The sequence below is a fragment of the Leopardus geoffroyi genome, chromosome B2, assembly GCF_018350155.1.
Source record: "Leopardus geoffroyi isolate Oge1 chromosome B2, O.geoffroyi_Oge1_pat1.0, whole genome shotgun sequence".
NCBI lineage: Eukaryota > Metazoa > Chordata > Mammalia > Carnivora > Felidae > Leopardus > Leopardus geoffroyi.
This window is the reverse complement of record NC_059332.1, coordinates 74,018,622-74,030,790: the sequence shown is the minus strand read 5'-3', so window position 1 is coordinate 74,030,790 and position 12,169 is coordinate 74,018,622. Positions and strand designations below refer to the sequence as shown.

General features: G+C 33.8%; 1 protein-coding gene across 4 annotated transcripts in view; it reads left to right on the top strand.

Annotated features, from left to right (window-relative positions):
- The window catches only part of IBTK (inhibitor of Bruton tyrosine kinase), a 90,748-nt gene extending 80,358 nt beyond the window's left edge, over positions 1-10,390 (top strand). For all 4 annotated transcript variants that reach the window (XM_045498881.1, XM_045498883.1, XM_045498882.1 and 1 more), the window contains exons 27-28: positions 8,204-8,336; positions 9,142-10,390. In XM_045498881.1, coding sequence (XP_045354837.1) covers positions 8,204-8,336; positions 9,142-9,273 — 265 coding nt within the window. In that variant the 3' untranslated portion in view covers positions 9,274-10,390. The remainder of the gene's footprint in view (positions 1-8,203; positions 8,337-9,141) is intronic.
- Positions 10,391-12,169: the final 1,779 nt, after the last annotated feature.

Below are 12,169 nucleotides of genomic sequence, written 5' to 3'. Positions count from 1 at the left end.
TCAGACATGCTAGGTACTAGAGTTACAGTGATAAAATTAACATAGCCCCTGCCTATTTAGAACACAGTCCAAAAGAGAAGAAAAACCTTACACAATTCAGTGTACAAAGCATATTTTAATTCTCTAATATTAAGAAAATCTTGACTGAAATAAGTAGTTATAAATGATATAAAAATCAACTCACAGATTCTTTAAGAGCACAGTTCACTTAAACAAAGATGACAGAAGAAATTTTATTCTTGATGTAAGAATGAATGAACCTGGCAATAGAAGTTAACATGCCAATGATCTTCAGTGTATTAAAAGTATTTGTATATTTTTAGTTTTAAAAATGTATTTCAGAAAAAAAATACCAACAAATGTTTGGTGAACATTTTATTGTACACTGAAAATGACAAACTATTCAGTATTTATAAGGTGTTTTCTTAACAATGTTGAGGGAAGGACATTTTATTCCATTCATAAGTAACAGTCTCTTAAGTTCTCACAGTAAAAGTGTTTATTTTCAACTTCATTTGAATGCCATTGTACACATACACATGCATTTGTTTATATATTTCATAAATGTGTATGTTTACAAGTTCTAAACAGATGTTTTAAATCATTATCTCTCATGTTTTTCAATCCCAGGTTTTTAAAAATTTTAAGTTGGCTTTTGTTATACTCAGTAATGATCCTATATCATAATACTTTTAAAAACTGAATATAGTCTTTTTCAATAATAAAAAGAAATAAGAATACCATTGGTTTTTGTAAATTGTGTGATGAGTGATGTAGACCCACTTTTAAATAGAAAGACATGTAACTTCCTTATTTTCTTAATATGAAACACAAATCTGCATGTATTCTTTTTTTTTTTTTTTTCCTCCTTTCTTGTTTTGCACTGGAAGAGTTAATTTTCCTATCTAAGGTTAGTATTTGTACCTGTGCTGGCATCTTAACTCCTTTCCACTTCAAAAGCCTTAAGCTGCTAATTATCCCTTTCTTTTCTTGTGGATATTCAGCCTTTTTCCTTTTAGGTAGATACCTCCCATCTGGTTTTGAATATGCTCAAATCTCTCTCTTGTGGTCTGGGTGAGGTAATCAATCCCTCAGTCATCTCCCACACTTTCTTCTAACAGTTGTCCTATCATTACCAATCCCTTACTCCCTTCACAGCCAGATTTCTCAAAAGGGCTGTCAGCTCCCAATCACTTCTTAATCCAGTCTGGCTTCCAGTCCCATTACTAAACTGAAACAGTTGAGGTGAAGTTCAGCAGTGACCTCCATATTGCCAAAACCATGAACTTTTTTTTTATGACTCATTCTACTTGAAGTTCAATTACAGGTCATCCTCTCATTTCACTTTATATTCTTTCTACACTATTTCATGAGCTTCTATCTTCAGTTATTAGCTATAAAGATTCAAAAATTTTATCACCTGCCCACAACTATCATCTGAGCTTCAGACTTATTTAACTGTCTTCTTGATATCTTCATCCCACTTAGATGTTCTGAAATACTGTAAACTTTATGTCCAAAACCAAACGTTTTTCTCATACCCCTTTCATAAAATCAAACAAAAATATAGAAAAAACATGGGGCGCCTGGGTGGCTCAGCCGGTTAAGCGTCCGACTTTGGCTCGGGTCATGATCTCACAAACTGTGAGTTCAAGCCCCGCCTCAGGCTCTGTGCTGACAGCTTGGAGCCTGGAGCCTGCTTCGGATTCTGTCTGCCTCTCTCTCTGCCCCTCCCCTGATCATGCTCTGTCTCTCGGTGTCTCAAAAATAAATAAAACGTTAAAAAAATTTTTTTTAAATATATACAAAAAACATCCCCTTCCCTGATTTTTCTTCCAAAAATTTTCCAGATTTTTTCTTCTTGGTTTACCCAAAGATAACAGGAATATTATTTCAAAAAGATATATGCACCCCTATATTTATTGTAGCATTTTTTACAATAGCTAGGTATTGAAGCAGCATAAATGTCCATTGATAGATTAATAAAGAAGATATTTGTGTGTGTGTGTGTGTGTGTGTGTGTGTGTGTGTGTGATGGAATATTACTTAGCCATAAAGAAAAATGAGATCTTGCCATTTGTGACAATATGGATGGACCTAGAGAGTACTATGCTAAGTGAAATAAGTCAGAGAAAGAAAAATACCATATCATTTCATTTATAAGCAGAATCTAAGAAAGCAAAAGAAACAAGCAAAAACAGAGACATAAATACAAAGAATGGATTGGTGGTTGCCAGAGGGGAGAGGGTTGGGAGGATGGTCAAAATAAGTGAAGGAGACTAAGAGGTATAAACTTGGGGTTATAAAATAAGTAAGTCATGGGGATGAAAAGTACAGCATAGGGAATATAGCCAATAATATGTAATAATGTTGTATGGTGACAGATGGTGACTACACTTACTGTGGTTAAGCATAGCATAATGTATACAACTGTTGAATTACAGTTGTACACCTAAAGCTAAGATGACATTGTCAATTCTATTTCAAATAAAAAATGCATATATAAAGTCCAGTTCTTAATGAGAAGAATGGAATATTTTATGGTTAGTTGGAAACAAAAAGGTATATCATAATACTTAGCTTAAAATTAAGACAAAAGTTCTCTTTTAAAAAGCCCATTCTTCCTGAGTTTTCTTCCTTGGTAAATGGCATTTGCAAGTCTTTAACATTCTATTTTCCTGACCAATATCTAGTCTACCATTAGGACATGTCATTTTTAGATCTTGAAAATTTATCAGATCATATAGTACTTTTTGTCTTCACTGTTCTCTCCCTCGTTCATATTACTGTGATCTTTCACTTGGGCCACCTGAGTAGCCTAACTGGTACTTGCCATGGCTTTTCTTACATTCCTCCAGTATATTGAGCCAGTATATTCTTTACTGAAATGCAGGGTGAAAGCTAGAATCTGTATATGGCCTTTAAGGCCTACATAGTCTGGCTCCTGCCAACCTCTTATCTTTCTCTTTTAACATCTCTGTATTCTAGTTCTCTTCTCAAATGCCATTTATTTCTGGCCACCTGCCTACCCTTTGACTAGTTGACTCTGATTCTTCTTTCAGTCTCTATTCAGTCATATTCTACGGAGAAGTCAGATTTCCCTTCCTGCGTCAGTTTTCTATGTGTTCCCATAGCATTTCTTATTCATCACACTTTCCACAGTTGTTATTAGTGTGATTCATTGTTCAGTGTTTTCACCTACAAGTATTTTAATGTTTTTATATCCAACTATATATTCAATGAAAGCATAGGAGAGGAGAGTCATCTCAATGAGAGAAGTTTGATCGCTGCTCCTTACTGAATTACCAACGCTTATTTTCTAGCATGTAGTAAGTGCTCAGTGAGAATAAGATGAATAAATGAGGTAAAATTGTAGCTGTTTCAAGTAACATTTGTTTCTAATGAGTGAGTTATGTGCCTTAGGTGTATAAGTTGTAAGATACGAACATTAAGTTCATTTTTGTAATAATTTTACATTTTGAATATTAATGCTGTAGATTGAAATTTTATTTTCTTTGGATAAGTCTTTATTTGTCATAGAACTCAAAATATGGAGGATCTGTGGTTTCATAGTTGATCACTAGAGTGTGCTATAACATCAAGGCTCTTAATTGTGAAAAGTGGCATCTGCTGTTACACTGGTTTGGAAATTGTAAAGGAGTGTATAATAGTGTCATGCCATCCATAGCTTGACTGTTTGGTAAGTGGAAGTTAATGTTTTAAATAGCTGTAAGTTATCACTGAGCACTGTGTTTTATCTGATCACTAACAAGTAAAATAGCTTGACTTTCATTTTTTAATTTCATCACAGAAAATGTGTAACCATAAGTGAGCTTTTTAAAAAGGAAATAATAAAACAGGTGAAGTAAAATATTAATTCACCAAATTATATATGCACAACATTCTGCTAGCCTCTATTATGTGTATATATAAAAGTGTTATATACAGGCCTAGTCCCTTAAATGTATTTGAAATCTACTTGGTAAGTCTATATAGGCACTACATGGGAGTTAAATTAAAGGTCAGGAATGAAATTGGAGTACAGTATAATAATATGAAGTCACAAGGCAATATATGATTTAAGTGATAGATGAGTGGTTCAGAGAAGGGGAAGAAATGGCCATGGGCTGGAGATGTGTTTAGTTCATAAACACTTTTCTTATTCAGTGCCAAATATTTGACCATTATATGTATGGCCATATGAATAGTATTAGAAAAATATTGATCTATTTGCATTGCCACAAGCTTTTGAACGTAGGATGGGGTTTTTAAAAGAAGAGAGGAGAGGGGGTACTGTAAATAGAGGAAACAGTGTTATGGCAAGAAGCAGAAATGCTATGATTCTTTAGGGAATTTTCATGGCAGGGATGATGGAACTCATCTTAGGAAATTCCTCAAATCCTACATCTTGTTTTAATTGTAGAAACTGTGATTTTTTTTTTCCCCCGAGGCTAGAGAAATCTAGGAATGGCAATGTTATTTGGGGATTTTAAAATGTAGAAAAGAGGTTTATGTAATTTATGTTTATTGTTACTTGTGCGTTCTTTCATATTCCTTTCCCTTAAACACCCCCTTACGTAATTCTGGGCAGAAACTGATCTCGTGTTTCTTATTGGTTAGGAAAACTAGTGAGATAAAAACTGTTACATCAGCTCTAAACTTACATAAAAATCTTTATAATTAAGCTAATACAGAATTTTTTTAACTGTATGAGTAAGAAGTAATTTATTCTCAAAGTCTAAATTTGGCAAGATTAACGTTCTTTGAACAAAAATCTCTGAAAGAAGATTTTATTTTAGCCAGCCTTTCAATGTTGCTTTTATTTTCAAAAGGCTAAATTTTATAGATTGTCTATTGAGATGTCTGTTTTGCAAATACCTAAAGCTTAATAATGTTGTGTTTATTATCTGGAAACTTAGCATGTTTTGATATTTGTTTAATCAGAGCTCTGTTTAACAGTTTTGCTTCATTCTAAGATGAAATTTTCATGGACTTGCAGTTGTTTGGGTAAATTTATCCATTGAAAAACCATTAATGGAAAGACTTCTGGGATTACCATCTTATAAAACAGATTTGAGTTTCAGTCTAACATAGTAGCCCTCTGTGAACCTCTCCTGAACCAGTTTTATCACATGAAATGAGAACAATAATGCCTGTCATACAGGTTTATTATAGGGCTTATATCTGATGATGTATATGAAAGTACTTTATGTGTTATAAAATCTGTTATACAGGTGAGTTGTTATACTTAAGCTCTGATTTGCCTAACTTTGATTTAATAAGGCCTGTATAAGATAGTGTAGTCCTGATACTCAATTTGTTTTAGCCAGTATCATAGCATTTTCACAGACAGTTTGTAGCTGTTGCTTCTTACTTAATTGAATAATAATTGATTACACAATATTTTTCCATTTCTTTGCAAGTGTCTAACACTTTTAGCTGATCCCCAGATACCAGAGGGAGTTTTGAGCACCACTTAAGTCATTATCTGTGTTTATTCCATGCTATGCTTCAGTGGCCCTAGAAGGCCTCTAATCTCCAGTCTTGGACTGACTTTATTGACTTTAGGACTTTTTTTTTTCCTAAGAACCTTTCCAGGAACTTAACCATGGGAATTTGCATTTAGTCTTTAAGGTACCTCTTTATTCCATCAGAATGTAGAATTTTTTCTATTTATTTTGTAGTTTTTATCTCATACTTAAAATCCTTTGGCTTTCTGATTCAGTTCATTATTCCTAATTATATTTTTACAAATGACTGTGTTCCACATGTCCTGCTGGACACTGAGAGACAAACATGAATGAGGCACAGTGTGTACCTTGAGAGACTAGTCTAGCAGTTAAGGCAGGCGTGTAAATAATAACAACACTGTGTAAAGTTCTGTAATAGTAGTTGAAGTGCTTTAGGAGTAGAGAGGAGGTGATATTTGAGCCAATCCTTAAAGAATAAGAAGATATTTGTAGTGGAATGTATTCTAAACTAAGGGGAATAATAGAAAAAAGACATTTGTGATAATGGAAAACATACTGTACTCTGAGTAAAAAAGACCAGCTTTCAGCTGTCCCTGCTACTTACCCAACCTGTGAATAAGGCAATTATGTAATATTCTTTGAGTCTAAGTTTCCTAATCAGTGTAATGGAATAATACATGCTGCTTTCTTTACAGAGTATTACAAAGATTAAATGAGATAATGTGTATGAAAATACTCTCAGTAAATTTATTTGCCCACACTTCAGGTTTGAACATTTTAGCTTTCAGCGCGTTTTGTACTCTGGCCCTACTGGTTCATTTTATTAACTTTATATCCCTTTTAATCGCATCCAAACTCTTAAGCCTATCATTCTGTTTATTGAAAAGAACAACTTACCTTTACTTAAGCCACCAGAATCTTTTACTATTCCATGTTATATGTACTACCAAAAACCCTGTGTCAGTGCCACCTTCCTCAGCTTTAATGCAGTTTCCTCAGTGAAGACAGCAGTATATACCCTCATCCATGGTATACCAGTTTCTCCTGTGAATCCATACTACTTAGTACATATTGGTACAGGTATCAATTGTTTTATCTCATGTTCTTTCATCATTGTTTAGATAGATTTTTAAATCTCTCCTCCCAGAATCTTTTGAGGGGAGGGACTGAGTTTTAATCAGTCAGATTTTTAGCACCATAGTGCTACACATACCCAGTAACTGCATAAACAAATCAAGATGTCAATATTTTAGGCCCTGTTTGTTCATTCTCTGACTTTCTTTTAAACCTGTCTAGGCCTACATTTGCTCATTCCTGAAAAAGAGCATTGGATAAATCCAGATAATCTCTAGGGTACCTTTGTAGCCGTAAAATTCCACAATTAGGCCAGTCTCTGTAGTACCTTTGTTAAGTTTTTCCCTTGTAGGAATACTTCCTACCCCCCTTATCCTGTACCCCGTTACTGTCTTTTCCATGAAGCCCTCTCAAATAACGAAATGTTTAAAAAAAAAAAATGTTTTTAATGTTTATTTTTGAGAGAGAGCACGATGTGGGGAGAGGGGAAGAGAGAGGTGGAGACACAGAATCTAAAGCAGGCTCCAGGCTCTGAGCTGTCAGCACAGAGCCCAACGTGGGGCTCAAACTTACCAACTGTGAGATTATGATCTGAGCCGAAGTCAGACACTTAACCGACAGGTGCCCCTAACCAAATCTTTTTTGATTTTTATAGTCCTTGTTAGATACTAAATTATTTTCTGCTATACTATGTCATTTTATATGTTTTTTTCCTCATTTAGTTTGTGAGTTCTTACAGGATAGAAATACAAGATATGATCTCTATATTCTAATTCCTGGCTTATCAAAGTATTTACTATAATAGTTGCTCACAGAATTTGGCTGCTAATTATCTTGTTTATATGTATTTTGAAACAGTGCTAATTTTTCACTTTTATTCATAAACTATTAATGTGGAACTTTATTTACAAAGATTTCTGTATTTCCTAATGTATGTTTGATAATAGTAAATGCTTATATGAATATTATTATAAAAATAGACCATTTCTTGCAAGATCATCCTCTGTGGTATTTTATACACATGATTTTATGAGTATAGTTTTTTTGTGTTTTGTTTTTTACTTATAATTTTAAAGGGAAATCTGACCTGACTCAGGGATTCGTAATTCTACCTCTTTATTTCTATTAATAGTTTTGCTAATATTACTAGAGGTCTTAATCTCTAGTTTTGGCATTTGTTTTGCAGATGTTCCATTCATGGTACTCCAGGACTAGAAGGCAACCATATTTCAGATTTACCACTTTTGGATAGTCCCAAGGCTAACTGATTAGTTTTGGAGCCTTCAAAGCTACGCTGTTGCTTAGCACTGAAAGATAATATTAAGACATTGGGAATAGTATGATATTGAATAGAATGTATTATCTAACTACTGTCTGCTCCACAGTTTTAGTTACCTTTCTGTTTAGTTATATTGTTTCTGCTCCATCTCACCTATTGGTGTTTTCTAAAGTTATCTCTACAGCACTGATCCAAATAAAGTATTAGCTCTCCTTTCTTCTGTTTCTCACCTTACCATTCTATAAAGAGAATGCAAAAGCTTCCAAGTCCCCTTAAATTGTAGGTCATTGGGAAAACATGTGGAAGAGTATTTGAGAGGAGATTTTATATGCCAAAATTTGGGAAGATGAATGAAAACTCATTGTTACTATTCTTTCAGTCCCTGGCTGTCTTCTTCATTGACTGCTCCTTCCATGGTAGCCCCCGTCACTTTTGCATCTATTGTAGAAGAAGAACTACAGCAGGAAGCAGCTCTTATCAGAAGTCGAGAAAAACCCTTGGCTTTGATTCAGGTAAGTTAGTTGCCTATAATGGACTTAATTTAGGGAAGAACTACATTACATATCATCCACATGTCTTAAAATTATGTTTGTTTTCATTGCAAAGGGGCATATATTTATTACATTAAAATGTAAACATAAAATTAAACTGAGGCACTCAATAAGTATCAGTTGAAGTATTCAGGATAATTAATTTAGAACAAATTATCATAAGCTCATTTTTTTTTTAGCACTGGTGATACTTTAGACCATTTTAGTTTTTAAAAGTGATCGATAACGAACTTAGCAATATCTAGTTCTACACCCAGCTTCTGTGTCAGTAAGTGTTCTTAGGTTGTAAGCCACAGATACCAACTTTGGCAAACTTAAGGGAAAGGGAAACTATTAGAGGGTTATTAGAATTCCTCAGACTTAGTTGAAAGACTTGAGAACCAGGCTTAGAAACAGGTAAGACCCACAGTTGCCCCAGAGAGCTTAGAAGCAAGAATTAGAAGACTTGTACAGTATCTCACTGAAGTTACTGGAATGAATGGAGTCCAACAACTATTTTCAGGTGTTTTTTTTTGTTTGTTTGTTTTTTGTTTTTTTTGTTTTTTTCCTTTCTGCTCAAGATTAAAATTCAAGGCTGGGTAGGTATCTGATTATTCTAATTTAGGCCTTAATCCTTCTTGCCAAGGGGATAGCAGGATACCTAGTTTTGCTGCATTGTATTCACAAAAAGTGGTACTTCCACAAAAGGAAATTGGGAAGCTAATATAATCCTTCTAAAATAGTAAAGCAAGTCTTGTTTGTTTTTTTTTTTCCACCCTTCTTTCAGATCGAGGAGCATGCGATACAAGATTTGTTGGTTTTCTATGAGGCATTTGGAAACCCTGATGAGTTTGTCATTATTGAAAGGACGCCACAGGGACCATTAGCAGTACCTATGTGGAATAAGCATGGATGCTAATTTGCTGTGGAGTTGAAATGCATTTTTTCAGAAATCATGATTGTTATAAAGAAAAGCTGTGGAAAAGAGTTCTTACAATTTGGTAACATCATTCTAGATAGAATAAGAAAGGATATAATTACTGAAGTTTAGGTATTTAATGTTTGTATGATTAAAAACAAATGCCACAGAATTGTGATTTTAGTAACTTTATGTAAAAATGTGTGAGGAAAAACTTACTGGTTAAGATTAAGTAGAATTATTTCTTCTGAACAATCTTAAAAAATACGAGTGATTGAAGTGTAAAATTTAAGAGTGAGGCATTAAAAATAAGTTTCCATGAGAATTTGAGATAAGTAGATTTTGCCAAATGTCTGTTGTCACTCTTCTTTTTTTATGTGATATTGATGAGCTTAAAGTAGGAGCATCAGCCATTATTTCTGATCCATTAATGGCCAAAATTTGTATTCGCTACAGTAGTTGATTCCATTCTTGGGTCTTTTTTGATCAGGCTATCATGTTCTAGGTCTATTTAAAGCTTAGACTGCTCGAATGCCATAGTTTTTCAATTTGTACAGCACATTCTGCATTAAACTACAGAGTCCAGTGAGAAAAGAATATGATTACTATTCTGAAATGTAGTCCAAGATAATGGTTCCTTTATAAAATTTGGAGCCATTGTGGGTTGTTTTTTGGTGGGGAGGGGAAACCTTATAAAAGCCTGATTGTGAGAGAATCAGTTTCTCAAAATGTTAAAATTTTCCAAAATAAATGCTTAATTATACATATAAGAATTGAATAGTTTTGAAGACCCTTTACAATATTATATAATCAGAAGTTCTCTGAGCCTGAGTTATATGAATAGACATAAACATTGTTTTCTTTACAGTATGCTATTTGTTTTTGAGTGGTTAAATTTTTTAAAAACAAATATTAAATGTGTGCTCTAGTAAACTAGACAGATTGGGAAGGTTAATCTTCTAGTTTCTGAAACATAATCGTAGGGGGACATAGTGGCAAGTCACTGCTGTAATTCAGTTGATGGAAATATGGCTGAAATTAACTTAATACTTGAGATTTAGCTGTACCGAAAACAGTAAATTTGTAAGCAAATGTGCAATAAAAAATAATCGATCTATTTTACTGCTAATGTGTCTTTGATATACTATATTGACATCTACCATAGGAGGAATTATTAATTATTCCACCTGATATACAATAGATGTAATAAGTTGATGTTGTATATTCACTCCTTGATTGCTTAAAGGCGGTTTTCCTAAGATGCATCTGTGAATAGTTTTATGTTTGACTACATTGAAAAAAATGGATTTTATATTATTGAAGCTGCAGTAAAGAGGTCTTCTGAAGTAATGGATTTGTTTCATTCGAAGCTCTTTATTGGCATCTTTAACATTTAAAGATGCTGTAAAGGGATGGTTTTCATGGTGTACTCCACGTTGCCTATAGGAAGCACCATAAAGGATCTTTGTTGGATGGGATGTGAAGGAAGGACAAAGGCTGACTGAGTCTGTGGAGCTTTAGACCTTTACGAACCTCCATCAGAGCACTGGACTGTATGGCCCATTTGGTATTATAAGGTATTATATGAAATTTCATTGGGAAAAAGAGTTCTTTTGCTAGTAAAATGAAAGAGAAGCACTACTATGCACTATAACTCTGTAAACAGTTCCGTGAAAATAGTAACCTAATACTTTACCACCAAAAAGCCCAGGAAAGTGAAAGCCTTTTTTTTCCCCTAAAATAATATTCTGCCTATAATAATTCATCTTTAATCCCTTGACTTTAAGACCTAATAGTGAAGAAAATCTAGAAATTGACAATTTAATGGATCAGGGGATGGAGAGGTTTTTAAGGTGGACCAAAACAATCCTAGAACTCTTTAGCCTGGAAAGGTGATGGTTACGTGGAGGTGGGGGTATAAAATAAGAATATCCTGAAAACTTGCAGAGTTGACAACTCTACCAGTCAAGTAAAGTCAAATATTTTGACAAAATACTAGGATTTGGGACCTCTCAAAGTTCAGAAGAGATGGCTTTTAAAACAAATTTAAGACTTTCCTACTATATAGAAATGACAGAGACAGTTGAGAAATATTGCTAATTAATATCTAAGTTGGTTCTGTAACTCTTTTGGAGGTTGGGGTATATGTGTTTGCTCATAAGGGTGTTAATAGCTGTTTCATAAAATTTTAGATCTGAAGAAGCCTAATAGACTAACCCTGCAGATTCTATTTGATAAACTGAAGAAAATGAATTCCAGAGAAAGTGACTAATGAGAATGAGGTCTTCTTTCAGTCCGATTCCCCTACAGCTGTGCCTCTTAGAAATTGCTAATTGTCTGTAACAATTTAACCAAGACTGAGAAAATCTAAAAAAGCACTTAGTAAAGATAAATGTAATCCAGAAAGAAGCTTTCCAGAATTGTCAATTTAAGAGAGGTTTTCAGAACAAACTACAACAACCTTCTACCAAGGAATTGGGACAAGTGATCCAAGATTTATGGTAATGCTTCTGTGTATCTTTTTTGCCTGAAGTGATGCTCAGTTATGTAAGATACCAGAACAAGCTGGTTTTTCCTATCCACATGACCATCAAACTAGATCTTTAAGACCTTATGTATTGTATTTTCTTACATGTCATCTCTCTACTTGGCTGGCATTTCATTTGTGTCAAAACTGAATTCTTGACACCCCCAAACTTCCTGATCTTTTCTATTTCCTTATCTCTCAATTTGTCATTCTTCTAAGTCATTTGGGCTGAACTCTTCAATTCTACTTTTTCTCTTTCCCCATTTGACCCCTACATTTATCAGTTGTCCAATTCCTATTGATTCTGTCTCTGCAATATCTTTTATTTAATCTTTTCCATTTCATTCTTACTACTACTGCATTTTATGT